The sequence below is a fragment of the Eptatretus burgeri genome, chromosome 11, assembly GCF_056783735.1.
Source record: "Eptatretus burgeri isolate ZD-2024b chromosome 11, Ebu_testis_v1, whole genome shotgun sequence".
Taxonomy (NCBI): Eukaryota; Metazoa; Chordata; class Myxini; order Myxiniformes; family Myxinidae; genus Eptatretus; species Eptatretus burgeri.
Genome location: NC_140971.1, coordinates 10,073,631 through 10,092,857, shown reverse-complemented (window position 1 = coordinate 10,092,857; position 19,227 = coordinate 10,073,631). Strand labels below are relative to the sequence as shown.

General features: G+C 44.8%; 1 protein-coding gene across 2 annotated transcripts in view; it reads right to left on the bottom strand.

The window, feature by feature from the left end:
- Positions 1-15,486, bottom strand: part of LOC147016483 (apoptosis regulator Bcl-2-like) — a 57,550-nt gene extending 42,064 nt beyond the window's left edge. The window contains exons 1-2 of one of the 2 annotated variants that reach the window (XM_085845178.1): positions 14,490-15,486; positions 14,099-14,163 (exon numbers count right to left, since the gene is read on the bottom strand). In XM_085845178.1, coding sequence (XP_085701304.1) covers positions 14,099-14,163; positions 14,490-14,954 — 530 coding nt within the window. In that variant the 5' untranslated portion in view covers positions 14,955-15,486. The remainder of the gene's footprint in view (positions 1-14,098; positions 14,164-14,489) is intronic. The other variant, XM_085845179.1, reaches the window with a different exon arrangement.
- Positions 15,487-19,227: the final 3,741 nt, after the last annotated feature.

Genomic DNA, 19,227 nt, shown 5'->3' with positions numbered 1-19,227 from the left:
CATGAATCAGTCATTCAGTGGTTATTTCGTACCATACAGCTTCAATTATATTGAGATCTGGGCTTTAAGGGGGACATTCCATGCCTTGAAACCCTCCAGATTCTTTCTTTTGCAAATAAGTTTCAATTATTCCAGCTTGAGTGTGTCGGATAGTTGTCTTGCTGAAAGATGAAGTTTGGATGATTAAGTCCAAGCTTTGTCTTTAAGCAAGATATTCATCTTGCTTTTGAAGTTTGGATCAATAATGGTCTTGCACCCACTGTTCTTTCCGTAATTTGTCCCCCTCCCCCTTCTCCCCCTCAACCACAAGTTTTGGCAGGACGCACAAGGTCTGCCACCAACCCCCCTTCTCGTGAAGCTCTCAAAATCTAGAATCACTGCTCACCTCCACTCATTTGTTCCTTTTTTCTCCTGCCTATGGAATGAACTTCCACATTCTCTTCAATCTTATTCTTCTCTCCAGGTTTTTAAGACAACTGTTCAAGACACCAGCCTCCCATCTAAAACCATGATCTTTTCTACCCTCATCAACTCACCCCAAGCCCATCTCTTTGTAATTTTTCTTCCAGAGAGTTTGCTGCTGTATTCATCTAGTCAACCCCGTCATCCCCGAGTCCTCATTCTTACACACATCCATAATCTTCAAAGTCTCTCAAAATATGTTGTCCCTCAGCCCCACATTCTTTTGATTTGGAATACTGGCTACTGCAACTACTATTACAACTACCTTAAGAGGCCAATTATTCCCACTTTGTGAGGTTAGCTAAGGTTTTTGGCACAAGTTTTTGATGAACTACCTGGCCAGACATTATGGTCGACTGGAACTGTGAGGACAGGAACATGGAATCTTCTTTCACGGTGCCTGCAATGAATCACCTACTCTTCGCAAAAAGGACACTGTGAATGACCTGACCTCCACCGACTAATTATGGAAGACAGAACACCAAGCATAATGTCCATCCAAGGGACGGAAAATGTTGTGGGGCACTGCATCCACCCACTAAACACCAATCCAACAGTTTAGAGTCGAACCGAGAATCAATCCCAGGCTGGATAACTGCAAGAGAAGTGCGCTACCTCTGCACCAACCTGTCACAGTGTTTTTACAGCCATTTTTCCCTGCTGTGCAGGGGTTGGGCTTTTTCTTGAGGCAATGTTTCATGGCCGGATGCCTTTCCTGACGCCAACCCTGGTCGCCTCTTACGACACACAGGGATATGGTACACCTATTCTAACCGGGGCATACACCGGGACCAGTACACTGGTACTCATTTCGCCGACCTCGGAAGGATGACAGGCTGAGTCAACCCCCTGGTGTTAATTCAGCAGCCAACGGGGCTTGAACTCAGGACCCTGGGATCCCAAGCCACCACCCTAACCACTAAGCCAACACCAGGCTCAACCTGTCACAGTGTAACGAGAACTATTGAAGACAAAATGGTGTAATTGCTATGTCAAAGTCAATTCAAGCCCAGAATCGATCGGTACATGATTGTGTTTGAGCAAAGCAATGTGATATGCCAATGTTTTTTTTTCCCCCTGTCTGTCTTCTTCAAAATGTTCACCTTCATTGAATGTTGAAAGCTTACTTTCATTTGCAGAGCACTGCATGTTAAAAAAGTAAAACAAACAAACAAACAAATAAAAACCAATGTCACCCGCAGGGTGTGTCTTGCCAAAAGGTGACCACGTGTGACTTCTTTAAGGTCACACTGAGATGAACAGAGCTGCTATCCACCAGGAGCGACTCCTTGAGGAATATCTGCCTACGAGAGATTCCGATGAGAATCGTTCTACAGAGTAACCATGAAAAATATGCGTTTGCCTCATAACGTCACCAAATGACGTCATAATGTCTCAAGCTTGACATATCTAGAAAGCACTCATCGAGGTGTTCAATTTGAGTTATTACACGATATGGTACCTAAGATTTCAAAATTTGACCTTGGGGTCAAAAACTTTCGACCTCCGGCGCGAACCATGAAGGTCAAGGCCAATCACCACCAAAAATTAATCAGCTGAGCGCCAGACCATGAACTATATTCCCTTGAAGTTTGAAGACGATCCGATCAAAATTACTCAAAAAATAAGGGTTTCATCGACTCCCCTGATTTGCGACAAAGTGACCTTGACCTTGAAAATTTTATGCACTGAAAGGGACCTCTATAGGCCTCTGATATGCGAAGTTACAAAAATTTCCGATGATAACTGTGCTCTGCAGAGTGATCGATACGTGATTACAGACAAACAAAACAAAAAAAAAAAAAACATACAAGCTGACTAACATATCTTGCAAAAACTTTGTTTTGGCAAGATAAAAATCATCAATAAGATTGTACAGGCCAAAAATGACAAAAATGGTGTGTTGATCGATATTGATGGAACCAACTTTTGAAAAGGCATAAAAAGTCTGTTTCCATGAAATAAGCGCAATAAGTAGACTTTTTACCATTATTTATATAAGACCATTGACTGGCAGGATAGCTGAGAGATATGTGCACTCACCTCTGAGCTGTCTAACCTGGGTTTGAATCTTGGCCCAGCTATAAACTGTCATCCTGGTGTTTCAAGGTAGGGGGACGCGTATGTCGTTCCTCGGTTGAATTAGGCATCCTGTCTGCTGGCGTTAAAGATCCAGACAGTGTCCTTCACGAAGAATAAGCGAGCCAATGCTGGCATCCTGGCAAAATTTCAAAATCCTGCTCGAACCTTCAGGGGGCACTGCACCAGCGGCACTGCTGCGCAACTGCAAAAGCTGATAAGCTAGAGCCACATACTGCATATGAATGATAACAGCAATATAAAAGCATACTGTTCTACATAAAAAGTGCTGACTCATCTTTCAAAGAAAAAAAAACATAGGACCACAGGTCCTGAAACTCACCTGGATCAGGAGCAACAGTCACTCAATGAGACCCCCCGCAGAACTCCGTACACCCTGATTTTTTATATTTTCATACAATCTGTGAACAAACTTTGGTACATCACAGGTGAGGAAGATTGTGGTCAAGTTTCATCGAAATTGTGTGTGTAGTTTCGGAGAAGAGAGCAAATACCTATTTTGGGGGGGGGGGTCAAACCTTCCACATCCCCCCCCCCCGCCGTCGACACTTTTAATAAGCGCAGATTTTGATGCTGTCAATACACCTTTGTTAGGTGTCACATATGAAGTTTGTGGCCAAGTTTCATTAAAATCGTGTGTTTGGTTCAAGCGATAATGACTGAAGCATTCACAGACTCACTGGCTGGCTGACTGAATGACTGACTGACTCACATGCAGCCAATGCTTCATCACACAAGCTCACTGGACTAGAATCCAGGTGAGCTGAAAAGGACTGGTTTAACATGTCAAATGTATTGCGAAAAGGCACAAAGAAGAATCTGTAATTTGTGAGACAAACAAGATGCATATCCATTGGAAGGTGACTCCTCCAGAGAGTACATGACGGGATTAGAGAAGCTGCATTCTGTGCTTTGACTGAATTGTGTATCAGAAAATGTCATGGACCTTGCAGTTTGTCAGTTTGCTTGATTGGCCAAGAGGTTTATGGCCATCTACATCTTACATACGCAAAACTTTTGGAGGACATGAAAATAAAATTGAGAAAAAGAAGAAAATGAAAGACAATAGGGGAGATAAGGGAGAGTGGGGAAGTTTGGAAGGAGGGGAGGTTAGGAAGAGAAAAGAGAAAAAGAAGAGAGGGAATGCACAAGTATATGGCAGTGAGAGGGAGGCCAGGGGTCAAAATGAACCATTTTGTTTATTAATGTGCAAATTTGAGATGACAAGAGAGATGGCCCTTTCTTGGAGGTGGTGAGAGCCACTCCCAATCTGTAACTGAAAATTTGGCCAAATGCTGAAGGAGTTGCTAATTATGAACAGCAAGCAGTCAACAAAGCTGATGGCTTTTCAGGGGATAGCAGACTCAGTGGTAGAAAACAAACAACTAGAAAGGCACTCAGTAGAGCACATAGCTCCGCCAGGCTGAACAGTTTACGTTTTGTATCCCACTGATAGGCTGGATCTACATCAAGACCTCAATGAAAATAAAAAAAAGATTATTGTATCCGAATCTTTACCAAAATCAAATCAATTCATCCCTTTCACACAACCAACCTGCACACCAAGTTTTGTCTGAATCTGTAGATAACTTTTTGAGGCATCATAATATATATATATATATATATATATATATATATATATATATATATATATATATATATATATATATATATATATATATATATATATTAGTTGTTGGCTAATCTTTCAATGATGAAGAATCACTTAAATTTAGTTTGCGGAACCAGATCCGAATCTTCACCCGAATTGAATCAATTTGTCCTTGTCAGACACCCAACCTGTCCACAAAATTTAATTTGAATACGTCCACAACTTTTTCAGATATCTTACTCACAGATAGACAAACAGATGGGTGAAAACAACCTGCATCCACCTTCAGCAGTGGAGGTAAACATAGAGGACCAGACTTCTTAGACTCGGTGGCATTGTGGTAAGAGCAATGACTTTCTCTGAGTACGGGAGGTTGGCAGTTCAATTCCAACCATGTCTGAGTCATACGAAAGACTTAAAAACGGTACATGTTGCTTCCACGCTCGATGCTCAATATTTGGAGGATAGCGCACGGACAAACCGCGTCGGATGGCATCTCATGAAGGGGAGTAGGGTATAGGGGAGGGAGATTTCTCCTTAAAATTCCCCACTGACTGCCGAGAGAAAAGTGGCGCACTTGATCGCTGAAACGCAGAGTGCCGATGATCACCCCCAACCACCCCCGCTCAAGGTCAACAGCTACATTTGTCTAATGATAAACGTTTGTCTTCTCCTCCGCTCCCCACACGTTGTCTGTTGCCTTCTTCTGCGTGTCTGCGTGTGCAATTTGTATGTGACAGCTTTTCCATCGTGAAAAAAGAACCACAACTGAAGTAGTGCATACTAATCTTAAATTCTGCCTTTCCACGAATGTAACTATCCATGTGATCCCTATCTCGGGTGTCATAAGGGGTTAAGTATGTGAATAATAAAACAGGAAGTCTCAGATTTTAATCTCGGTTGAAAATGAAAAGCAAGTGAGCACGACAATATAGTTTAAACAAGGAACCTGAGCTTTTAATGGTCACACTTTTGTGAAGGCTTCATGTCTTTTTTAACTGTTGAGCCAGGTTTATATCTTAACCAAAGTCAAATTGGCTTGTTTTCGTCACTGACCCAACTCATCCACCAGGTTTTGTTATAAGTGGTCCACAACCTTTTGAAAAATCGTGTAATACATAGTTTTTGGACCCATATTTCAATGGTGAAGAATACTTACAAAATTAAAAAACTTCTGAAATCTGGATTCGGATCTTCACCAAAATCAAATCGATTCATCCTTGTCATTCAACCAAGTTTCGTCCAAATCTGTTCATAACTTTTTGAGATATCGTGCACACAGACAGACAAAGATAGACAGGAGTGAAAACATAACCTCTGTCAACCTAACATAGGGTTTGTCTTGCAAGAAAACTATAGATGTTTGTGTAGTGGGCATCAAAAGGGGTCTAAAGCGTGAAAAAGGTCGAAAGGGTCTAAGTGTTTCAAAGGGTCTATAGGGCTCTAAGAGTGTTAAGGGGCTGAGACTTCTAAGAGGTCTAAAATGGTCTGAAAAGTCGCAGCGTCTAAAAGGTACATTCCAATAGTTTGTAATTCGACGGTCATGGTCCAACTTACGTTCAAACAGGACATAGTTAATGGACGTACTGACATGGGTTGACCAAGGCTTCACCGTAAACCCATATTTTTCATTTTATGTATGCAGCGTGTACATATACACACACACACACACACACACACACACACACACACACACACACACACACACACACACACACACGTTTTGTCACATTTTGTTGCGTTACAGCCCGAATATAAAATGGATTAAATGTAATTTTTTTCTTGTTGCCAATTTACACAAAACACCTCATAATGACAAAGTGAAAACATGTTTTTAGAAATTTTAATAAATTAACGAAGAATGAAAAGCTGAAATATCTAATTTATACAAGTATTCAACCCCGTGTCAAAACTTTGTAGAAGCACCTTTGGCAGCGATTACAGCTTCGAGTCTTCTTGAATATGTCTGTATCAGCGGTGCACATTTGGATTTGGGGATTTTCTCCCATTCTTCCTCGTAGATTTGTTCAAGCTCTGTCAAGTTGGATGGGGAACATCAGTGAACAGCAATCTTCAAGTCTTTCCACAGATTCTCAATGGGATTCAAGTCTGGGCTTGGGCTGGGCCACTCAAGGACTTTCACATTCTTCTTCTGAAGCCATTCCAGTGTTGCTTTGGATATATGCTTGGGGTCATTGTCCTGTTAGAACATAAATCTTTGCCCCAGTCTCAGGTCTTTTGCACTCTGAAGCAGGTTCTCCACAAGGATTTGCCTGTATTTGGCTCCATTATTTGTTCTCTCTATCCCGACAAGTCTCAATCCCTGCCACTGACAATCATCCCGATAGCATGATGCTGCCACCACCATGCTTCACGGGAGGGATGGTATTAGATGGGTGTGCTTGGTTTCTGCCAGACATAGCACTTTGCATTCTGGCCAAAGGGTTCATTTTTCGTCTCATCAGACCTCAGAATCTTTCATGTAACTTTTTGCAAATTCCAGGTGCGCTGTCATGTGCCTTTTTCTCAGGTGTGGCTTCTGTCTGGCCACTCTCCCATAAATCCGAGATTTGTGAAGTCCTGCATAGACTGTTGTCCTTCCAGCAGGTTCTCCCATCTCAGCCAAGGAACTCTGTAGTTCTGTCAGAGTGGTCATTGGGTTCTTGGTTACCTCCCTGACCAAGGTCTTTCTTGTCCGGTTGTTCAGTTTGGTCAGACAACCAACTCTAGGAAGAGTCTGGGTAGTTCCATATTCTTTCCATTTCCTAATGATGGAGCTCACTGTGCTCTTGGAAACTTCCAACACTCTAGAAATTGTTTTATACCCTTCCCCAGATCTATGCCGCCTCCACAATTATATCTCAGAGTTCTACGGACAGTTCCTTGGACTTCATGGTCAAGTTTCTGCTCTGGCATGCACTGCCAACTGTGGGACCTCATATACAAAGGTGTGTTTCTTTGTAAATCATGTCCAATTAATTGAATTGGCCACAGTTGGACTCCAACCAAGTTGTAGATACATCTCAAGGATGATCAAAGAAATTGGATGCACCTAAGCTCAATTTGGAGTGTCATAGCAAAGGGGTTGAACACTTATCGAATCAGGACATTTCAGCTTTTCATTTTTAATCAATTTGTAAAAACTTCTAAAAACATGTTTTCACTGTCATTATGGGGTATTTTGTGTAAATTGGTGACAAAATATTCTTCGTTTAATTCATATTAAATTCAGGCTGTAACAAAACAAAATATGAAAAAGTCAAGGGGTGTGAATACTTTCTGAAGGCACTTTATGTATTGTTATGTTTGTAGGGTAGATGGAGGAATGTCATATAAAAGATAGGATTGTATGGAGTAGTTGGTTCGTGGACGTGTCGGAAACATCTCGATGTAAATTATGCCGGGAAACCACGAGTTTAAGTGTCACGTGTTACCACACGGGGGGGGGGGGGGGCGGGGAGGGTGGTGCTGTGTTAAATTAGGTAGGGTCTAAGGCTAGTGCTCTCAGTATGTGATTGCCCCCTGTGATGTTCCGATGTTTTGGCATTTCAAGACCGGCGATAAAAAGGAATCACGTCCTAAAAACAACAACCGAGCAGGACATTTCCAAGCAGGCGAAAACCCCACCTCCAGAAATGACAACTAGCAAACCACGCCCCCAGAGTGGATGATTAATAAATGGGCATGACATCACAGAGACGAGTAGGGAGTTAGGATCAGAGTCGAGACAGAAGCGAGTGAGGAGACGGCGGTTGGAAGAGAAGGGCATTACGGCTGGCCGCCCTCGACATGGGGAAGAAAGCTGTACAATTCTGTGTTCATGCTGAGGCAAATTTGCTCGTGTGATGGAGCAAAACACTGGCCATTGACTGTTAGGCTGGGTCGTGTGAGACCGTGCCTTGGAGCCTCGTGTTGTGCCATCGGGGAAGAAGGTGGCGCCATTCTGCAGAGGAGTGGAGTCAGCAAGTGCGATCGTGAAAAGAAGTTGTGGCGGTTTCTGAGCCCTGGTGTTGAGAATCATCACCTGAATTGCCTCTGTACAATTCCCGCCCAGAGAGAGGCTGGGCGCCATTTTGGGCACGTTTTCCCCGCACAGTGACGATGCGGTTTGGCGAACCTCAAGCTCCAGAAACTCATCTCTGGGGCACACAGCTAAGTGCCAGGAGAAAGGGAGGATTTTTCTTTGATTTATTCTATGCCCTTGTCTGTATTAAAATCTGTGGGGAGGCTAACTAGATTTAGTTTCCCTCACGTTCCGTTTTTATTATTACATTTTGAATTATTACCATTGTAAATATATGATATGTTTTCATAAAACTTCCGTATTCAATTAAATTGCTTGTGTTGTTTACTTGTCGTGGGTTCGAGTATAAACCCTCGTCCTCCATCCGTGTGCCCTCGTCTGTGACGCGTCTTTGCCAGCCTTCTTTCCCTTATGCGCCATTAATCTCCAAGGATCACATGTTCGCCTCCAAAGGAGAAAACCGTTTAGCGATCCGTCCAGGTAGGGGAAAACCCCCTTTGACACGACAGTGTATGTATGTATGTATGTATGTATGTATGTATGTATGTACAGTAATCCCCCGCTATATCGCGGTTCACCTTTCGCGCCCCCGGTTCATCGCGGGTTTTCCCTTGGAACCTAACTAATTTTTTTCTGCGGATTCCCCCGGGATATCGTGGTGATAATATAAATTATTTAAGCAACAAATTATAACGCGTGGCGCTCGACCAGTCACACAACGCACGAGACAAAGTTTGGCTTGTGAACTTCGAATATTTTCTACGTTTTTTTCTCCAAGCCCTTCGATGCCGCCCAAACGCCCTGCACCTTCTAAGGCTTCTGGAAAGGAACCGAAGCAGCAGAGGAAGGTCCTGACACTCCAGAAGAAGGTTAAGGTGCTCGATATGCTTCGGGAAGGTAAAAGGTTTGCCGCGGTTGGACGAGTACTGCCAAATCGACCAGACAAGATGAGTCGATCTTCGGCACCTCAAACCCGATCACCGCCACACCGACCAGACCAGACGAGTCGATCTCCGGCACCTCGAACCCGATCACTGCCAAGCCGACTAGACCAGACGAGTCGATGTTTTTGGGAGGCATCCATTCATCGCGGATTTTCACTTCTCGCGGGGGGGGGGGGGTTTGGAACGTAACCGCAATAAACGGGGGATGACTGTATATACATACATATGTACATATATACACGACCAGTCAAAAGTTTAAGAACACCCCCATTTTTCAGTTTTTACTGAAATTTAAGCAGTTCAAGTTCAGTGAATAACCTGAAATGGTACAAATCTAAGTGGTAAACTGCCAGAGGTAAAAAAAAAAAAAGTTTAGGTTACCAAAAACTGAAAAATAATGTAAATTTCAGAGTTGTTAAAAAGGCCCTTTTCAGGGAACAAGTAATGGGTTAGCAACTGCAACTGTTCTGCAGCAATGGAAGTAAATTAAGCTTTGAAAGTTGATGCAAACAATTCCTACAGGTGTCCCAACTTTTGTTGATTAGATACAAACCCTCTGTCTGTATAAAAGCAGTGTTGGAACAGATTGTGTTGCTGCACCCTCTGAAGCATTATTTGGACAATATTGCACTGCAGAATGTAGTATATTGACATCATAATGGCAAGAAAAAGACAATTAACAAAGGAAGACAGACAGACCATTATAACCCTTAAAAGTGTAGGTCTTTCCTTGAGAGAAATTGCAAAGGAAGTCAAGGTGTCAGTGAGTACAGTCTCCTACACCATCAAAAGGCACTTGGAAACTCTGACAGGAAGATAGACTGACTTGCGTGATAGGCGGCTCACAGTACAGCAGCTTAACACTGGTCGAAGTAAGGAAGTCTCACTTTCAACTGTGAAGAGAAGACTTTGAGCTGCAGGTTTGACAGGTCGAGTGGCAGTAAGAAAGCAATTGCTAAGATGGCAAAATAAGAAAAAGAGGCTTGCCTGGGCCATGAAGCACCACCAGTGGACTACTGAAAACTGAAACAAGGTCTTATGGACCGATGAATCAAAATTTGAAATCTTCGGTTCATCACGCAGGGTTTTTGTACGCCGTCGAGTAGGCGAAAGGATGGTTCCTCAGTGTGTGACACCAACTGTCAAATATGGAGGAAGAAGCGTGATGATCTGGGGCTCTTTTGCTGGATCCAGAGTCCGTGACTTGTACAGAGTGACTGGCACCCTGAACCAAAAGGACTACTGCAGCATTTTGCAGCACCATACAATACCCTCTGGTCTACGCCTAGTGGTCAGGGGTTCATCCTACAGCAAGATAACAACCCAAAACATACCTCCAGGCGATGTAAGAACTACCTCAGAAGCAAAGAACAAGATGGTAGGCTTCAAATCATGGAATGGCCAGCACAGTGTCCAGACTTAAACCCCATCGAGCTGGTTTGGGATGAACTGGACAGAAGGGTGAAAGCAAAGCAACCTACAAATGCAACATATTTGTGGGAACTTCTGCAACAGTGTTGGGAAGAACTTTCCGAACAATATTTGATTTCCATTGTAGAAAGAATGCCACGAGTATGTTCGGATGTTATATCTGCAAAAGGTGGCTACTTTGATGAGTCAAAAACTTAGATTAAATTTTGTACAACAAAACGATTCCATGATTTCTTTTTTATCTGCAATTGTTTATTTGTTCTATCCCTTAATTTCAGAGTACATTGAAACATTAAACTGCTTAAATTTCAGTAAAAACTGGAAAAATGGGGGTGTTCTCAAACTTTTGACCGGTAGGGCATGTGTGTGTGTGTGTGTGTGTGTGTGTGTGTGTGTGTGTGTGTGTGTGTGTGTGTGTGTGTGTGTGTGTGTGTGTGTGTGTGTGTGTGTGTGTGTGTGTGTGTGTGTGTGTGTGTGTGTGTGTGTAGTAAATTGGATATAAAAAAATTGAGGACCTCACCTTGATTGACCTTGACCTCAAAAACAATAGGCTTCCTGCTTGTGACTACCTTTAAGAGTTGGTTAAGATTTGTGATGATCGAAGTAAAAATGTGACCTGAAAACAACTGACATACAGACAGACAGACAGAATAATATACCAGACCAACCAGTATAGTTGAGAATATTCGATTTCACAAGAAATGATTATTTATTTTGATCTTTTGGACAATTGATTTTGGTAATCTCATCTGTATTTCGATCATTTTCAAATGGAGGGTCTTGTGTTTGGATTTCACTTCCCACGACAAAGCGATCTTTACATCCGGATTTTCCAGTAATGTTGATCATGAGTACAGGGTAAATACGGAATGACGAAAACATGTCTTGAATGTTTGTTACAACCAAGCTACCTGATACAGAGGTCCAACTGGATAGGTTTTATTTATTTATTTATTTGCATGCAGCCTGTGGTTACTTGGCTCCATCATTTTTCTGGAAGCATGTTTGTGCCGCTATTGCAATTCCCCGTTACCAGTAAGCTGGTACTGATTTCACCAGCCTCGGAAGGATGAGAGGCTGAGTCAACCCACCTGGTGTTAATTCAATGGGGATTGGGGCTTGAACTAAAGACCCTGAAATCTCAAGCCAACCACCCTAACAGTTAAGCTAACCCCAGGCTATCTCAAAAATGATAAACGTTTACACCTTCCTACCACCGTACACCATCTGTAAATGATAGGTGTTTACAACCTCAAACCACTGTACAGCATCCATAAACAGCAAAAACCCAGACACTTTTCAAATCATACCACCAGAAGTCCGAGAAACATCCACAGGCAATCGTGTCCATGCGACATCTCATGAGTGCCATAGTCTTTGATCACGTGCTCTTTCTTGAGCAGAAGCGAGGCTGCACTGGCCTGCTATTTTTTTTGCGGAGACCTTTGTTTACATACATCTCGAGACGGTTTTACGATTTCTCTTGGAATCTTGGCCTTGAGTTGCATCAGTATGCAAAATTGTAGCAAAACTGCAGCCCACCGACAAAGTACTAAACACATATGTGAGTGAGAGCGAGTGAGTCAACGATTGTGTGAGTGGTAAGACGGAGCTTTATATGTATGATGATAACAAGGTTGCCACAAACTGAGCATTCGCAAACAAGTAAGGAGCAAACACATTTCATCGATGGCAAGATGCTTGACTTCCAAATCACCAAATGTAGAGTTGATGCTCAGAGCAAATTGGATCTAATCAACAGCATCGTCGCAGTGCTGCTTGAAGACGTTGAGATTTATGTACCGCCTGCTAATGCTGTCCATTAGAAAGGACGTTGAGCCAGGTGTCTTGTCAGCAGTTCATCCAGGATATTACACATTCCGTTTTAACAAACAGTACCAGCTGAAAAGAGAAACTATGGATATAAAAAGTGGAAACATTTAACAGGGAACCAATGTGCAATACATTGAGGATCCAACTCAGACATACCAGCTCATGACGCAACTCCTTTTTATATTATGTCAACAAAATCGAGGATCATGGAAGAGCGAGTTGATTGATCAAGAATTCAACGTACTGACAGTGGGACAACAGATAGACACAACAAACAAGGGTGTGAACGAACAGGAAAAGCGGGGAGGAAGTAACCTACAAGAATAGGGTTGGTGGTGGGATTTATGGAAGCAGGAAAGATTGTGGGTATGGATGAGGGTTGACATGAGCTGGTGGTGTAATGCCATCTTGAATCCCTCGAGGGCCGCGCTGAAACTCTTTAGCGGGACCGGGGCATCTCAATAATCTGAATCCATTGACCTTTTATGTGCCTGACTAAATTGTACGTGTGTGGTGTCGTACGATGAGTGTTGCACGGACATCTCAAGCACACCTGCACGGGATAAAACACCATACTTGGGCCGATGGTTCATTCAATAAATGACATTTAAAACGAATGCTCAGCGATGAACACGACCCATTCTGGGTGAATGTAATGAAGTTTGTGGAATGTTTGAGACTCGAATGTCCCAACAACATTATGCGAGGATGTTTCATATGCCACAGGAATACCATTAGAGCCCCAGAACGGCATGAACAGCACCATGACGTCGGAGATCGGCCACCTTCAGGACGTCCACGTGTGATAAGAGCGAGTCGATGTCATCAATCGGTGATCGAAAATGTCAAGCGTGACCGGAACAAGACCACCCCCGTCAATGATTCCATACATCATGTTCGTGAAAGTAGAAAGGTTCGTGCCAACGGGTCCATAAACAGAGCTATTAGGGTTAGGCTTTTGCATTGTTCCTTGCCTTGTTTATTTACAATTTCTTTGTTTGGGGAGGGGCTGATGGGGGGGGGGGGTAAATATAGCTTTGAATAGGAATAGGTGTTTGGGTGATAAAAAGAGATAATCTCCAGTGTCATGTTCCAGCACAAGTCATGGATCCACCAACTGATCCCAGCCCTGATAAAAACCAGTTTTTACAGAGTTCATTGATTTGAAAGACAAGGTGTAGAGTGAGATGCTGAGAATGACAAGATGAACAAAAATGTCCAGAGAATGCAACTAATAACTCCAGGACATCATGGTTTCCTAGTGTGATGTGCAGGGAAAGGTGAATGCGTGCATACCATGACTACTACGACTACTTAATCAACGGCGACAACTATTCCCCTCTCCTTGGAGGGTGGGCCAGGGAACATTGTTTGCCAAAGTCTTTCACGAACTTGACGTTCAGATGAAGGTGACAGGAAATCATAATTCCTCCAGACCAAGGTGTCTGAGACAACTCACTTAGTCCTCACGAAAGACAACGTTGTATCTTCAACGTCCACCAGATAATGCAAGCAGACGGGACACTCGGCTTAATGGTTGTACCAAGGAAGGATTGTGGGTAATTCGTGACGTTTCCTGTATTAAGAGGCATCCGACAGTCTACTGGAGTCGAGTCAGGAATCGAACCTTGTCTGGACAGCGTTACATCTGTACCAACGTGATGTACTGCATGGATCAAAGCTGGGCCAGACCTGCAAACGGCCTGCTCGAAAGAGTTCACACGGGCAGACCGCGGTGACGTCATGACGTCCACGACCTGTACACGTGGGGGGGGGGGAGGAGGGAGGGGCAGGAAGACCAAAATGGAAAAAATTGCACACGCAAGTATGACGGGGCACGTGTGCCTGCACAGCCCTCTGTCTTTGGCAATTAAGAGCAGCCCCCAGATCGGATAAATGTGCACCTGAAGAGAACACACCTTGTTTGCAAGAACTAGAAAGCTTTCCATTTAAGACCTCCAACAGGATGAACTGCAAAGGTCACCGTAATCGGTAATTCCCGCCAAGATGCTCCGAACCGAGTGCAGACACAGTATGGTCGTGCCGATCGTCCCGAGGCAACCAACCCCCCACCAAAACTCACCCATCCGCCGTTAGCATCGATCCAAGGCTGCAGCTCATTGTCCAGGTAGTCAGACATGCACGAAGCGAGCGAGTCCACGTGCGCGGGTGCGGCCTTCTCGGCGCTCTCTGCGCACAGCGCGGCGCCGAACACGAAGAAGGCGACGACGCGGCCCCAGTTGACGCCTTCGGCGAACAGCTCGGCGAGCACGTGCACCAGGCGCCCTCGGAGCGCTCCCGGGCTTGCCGGGCCCAACTGCGGCGGCAGCGCGGAGAAGGCCCGTCGGTATCGCCGCTCGAACTCGGCGGCGGCGGCGCGGAGACAACGCTGAGCGGTACCCGGTTGTGAGCTCGGGATTCCCGTGCGGACGGGCTGCGGCTCGTCCGACTCGGGAGACGAGCGCCGTGGCCACGCGTACCCGGCCTGGGCCAAACGGAACGCGATGAACTCCCGTACCATGTCCCTGTCGCTCGGCCCGCCCGACATCGCCTCCTGTCGCGCTCCGATGTCCGTCCCTTTGAGCTTCACGGCGCCGTTAGTCGCACACACGATGCGGATAAAGATCGGACGGGAATACGGGCAGCCTGTGGTGTGGGCGAGGCGAACCGGGGCTCCGGGCCAGCGTGTGCCTCGGTGTCGGCCTCGATCGTGAGCTCGGCCCGGGAGCTGGATCGTGCAGGCCGCCTCGCACTGCCCGCACCCCGACTCGGCCCTACTCCCCTCCTCCCTCTCCCAGCCCGGCCCGTTATGAAGTAATTTCTCTAACCCCGCCTGCTTCCTCTTCCGTCCGTTCCTCCCTTCCCTCTCCCAGTGTTTCTGCGCTCATCCTGCAGGCCCGAGAGCGGCATATTCACCTCCCCGAGACATGAATTAACGCGCCGAAGGAAGGTCGAGCGATATCGTCGAAGCGGAACCGACGGACGGCGACGTCGAGAGGAAAACTGATCAATCAACGGGAACCAATGAAACGTCACGATCAGCTCCTTTTGGTCTCTGTGGCTCACACGTGAGAAATCAAAATAACCCTTCTGCTTCAACGTGTGTATATATATATAGATATATATATATATAGTATAAATAAATATTCAATTAATCATATTCCAAATTGCTTCAAAAGCACCACCATTTAGGGAGGGTTACGTCGTGCACCGCATGTCCGTAACCATAGCAACGAGGCGGGGGGGGTTCTCTCCCCTCGAACGGTCTGGCCCGTTCCCACACAAAGCCAGGGCCGTGTTCAACCCGCATCGTGTGCGCAACCCCGGTTGTCGATCACAGGTTGCTAGGCAACGCAACAACAGCGGGCATTACCGCGCAAGTTCCAAAGCGGCCTTTCAAAGGCTTTCCCAGGACGCGCTCCCCGTGACGTCACGACCCCCCCCCCCCGCATTCCGTCCCCTGTACGGGCCGGGTCGTTGTGTTATCGCCGGTCAAAGCGCGACAGGTGCTCACCTCACGTCGCAGGACAAGACCATTAATGTTAATAAGGAATTCGGCGAACGATGGTCATGTTTCATTTCATCGTCTGTTCTTCACCGTCACGTGGTCCCTTTGGTCGAGGGTTAAAGTCTACATCTCCACTGGCTGCTACATGGTTCGAATCCCAATCCACACGTGTCTTTAAGCGTGATGCGTTTACCAATATCCGTCCACGTGAGCAGAGATGGCGTCAGCTGTTCGTTCTGCAGTGAGTTCTCGATTGCTCGAAGGCTTCAAACTATATAATGGAGGAGAGACGCGATGGTTCATCTTACGAGACATGCCGAGCGTTTGGGATTCACAAAAACACCATAAAAATGTCTCAATGCCAGGTGACTACTCCCCTTGTGTGTGCTCGTGGTGCTCTTACAGTCTTCGCCACACTAACAAGTCAACGCCATGCCACAGATTCATGGATATACAAGGGAACTTGGACACAGGAGGACATTTGGCCAATCATTCCTACACTCCATCCACACATCATCATCCAAACGATCAGATCACTTCAAGTCAGTGGTCCATCATGCCTGTGTTCTGTCAACGCCATATTCATTCGAACTATCAGTTTACCTATTGCCACTTGGGGAGAAGGAATGAGTGAGGAGGAGCAGTGGGGAGGAAACACTGGGGGCAGGAACAGGGACATCTCTCTGTTAAAGACCATCACTTGACCATGGAATTGGAGCAACGAACGTGCCGGTCTATAAAGTAGTGAGGCCCGGTAGTCCATACTCACAGACAGGCAGGTGTGTTGTTGGTTCAGCAGAGGGACAGTGGAAAGAAACGTAACCCCTGCAAAAAAAACTTTGAGGAACTGAGAAATGGCCTGAGACCCGAGACATGTCACATGACCCCGACCTAATATCCACAATGGAAAAAAAATACATGATTATACCGTCACCTTTATGATCCCACACCACAACTACTTATTACAAGTCAAATGTGGAGTCGTAACCAAAGTCGCTTTCCTGATATCTGAATTTAAGAGATGCAGGATGAGCGGTTGGCACCGCTTCGTGAATGAACGCACCAACAGCACGCTGGTCGTCCTCAAAATTTTATTTTCCCCAAATTTGGCCAGGGCTTATCGATACTTCAAACGGTTTTACGTCAGCACAGCAAGATGCGCAACAGGGCGGAACCATCACGTATGCACACGCATGGACAATGGAAGCACGGCTTCCAGGTACACACCCCTCAACCAAGTGAGAGCGTCAGGAGCCGTCCGGAAACCAATTGCTGGCCCCAATGTATTTGCTTCTACCAGAGCCCATCAAATGGCACCAGTAATTCAGTTGTAGCATGAGTTCAGGAAGCAACTCTCTTATCATCATGGGGGAGATCTGAACTATCCAGATATAGTAACTGGAAAAGTTAGCAAACAACCCCTAAATACTAGAGCGCTGCTGGCATCCAGTCCTCCAGAATAAGTTGATGGACCGAAGAAATCCTACGGTGTTCTTCCGTGAAGTCGTTCACCGGCACCCTTGCAAAATTGCTGCTCCAACCTACAGGTATTTTTTTTAATCAGTACAGGCTGCTCTAATCAGTATTTTCCATTTCAAAATGCTTTTGGGTCAATCCAGAGAACTTACTGTGTCTGGCCTCATGGTGTAGGTCTCAGCTCGGGAGAGTGCTCATTGGGTTTATTTTATCCTGGGTATTGTCCTTTTACACTTCCCGGCTTTCACTTTTACTTCCTCCTCTTTTCAACCCCCCCCCTTTCCAAAAAAAAACAAAAACAAAAAAAAAAAAAAACACCATCTCCCAACAACGTCACAAACTCAATCTGACAAATTTGTTTTACTTTAAAAGCTTTTCAATTATCCTCAATACCTCCAACTGGAACTAATTTTGCTTCACACTGTAAAAAATTTCATTTTACAAATTTATCCTCAATACTGGACTTTCAAAATGATGTGTGAACACAAACAAGGCCTTTCACGCATAATAAACTAGAAGGGCACTCTGTGGAGTGCAAATCTCCGCCACGTAATGCCTGATCCACGAGAACATATCGGGCCCAATAAATTTTTGAAATATCATGCTGTATATCGTTTTGGGCCCCATCTCTCAATGGTGAAGAATCACTTTAAAAATCAAGTAATTCTCGTATCCAAATCAGGATGTTCACCAAAATCGAACAATTTGTTGTGGTCACACACCCAAACTGTCCACCAAGTTTCATCCGAATCCATCCACAGCTTTTTGAGATATCCTGCACACAGACAGACAAACAGGGGTGAAAACATAACCTCCTTCACCTTCGGTGGCGGAGATAATTAAGGGCGCTCCTCAATGTCTAGTCCACACTCGCAAGATATGCCACGATGGAAATGAAAATTAATTAAAATATTCAAAAATGAATCTTCCATATCACCATATTAATTTAACTTGTTCCCATATTTTAGGGGCTAGGTCGGTAAATTGATGGTCTAAATCTCCATTTAATTATTTCAATTGCATCTTCCCTCTTCAGACCAAATCTTTTTGTCATTCACCTGCTGTGTTTTCTTTGGCCTTCCTTTTGGGATTTTTCCATCTCCCGAAAAGACAGCTATTCACCACCATCTCGGATCATCTAAAACAATCATCTTTTCTGCCCCCATCAATCCTCACCCCTCCACACCTCCACACCTCCACACCAAACCCTCCTTATAAATTTCCACTTCCCCCTTTTTAAGTTTCCTGCCCCCCCCTCACAATTCCCACCCACACCCATAGTTTGTCCAAGTCTCCCCTCTATCTTGGCCTTCAACTCTGCTGTTGGTGTCCCCCCCCCTCTTTTCACGACTGTTCCTTTTGCTTTCTGTTACATCCTGATCCATTCAGTGTACTAGCTAATCCACGAACGAGCCTCAACTGTGTATACAAAAAATAAAAAAGGAACCAAAAGGAAGGCAGTCTGACCAATTAATCTTTGATGTAGATACGATTACATTCACAACATGCTCAAGCCCTCATTAGCTATGGGAATCAGAGAACTGTCAACATGGCAAATGACTGCCATCAAACATGATTAGCATTTATACAGAGTAAACGATTAACTGTGAGACAAAGTTTCTGCAATGACAAGCAGAAATGGGTGGATAGCCGGGCTATATATGCTGAATAAAGATTCTCACAATACCACCACCACCAACCTTATCTGGAAACCAGGCTTTGGGTACCCAGCATTTAACTGCTTGATCTGCCGGTCTTTGGGTAAGCCGTTGTCATCTGCCGAATGCCACATTACGTGGTGGTGAGTATAATGGTTAACACCTGCACAAGTCCTTTC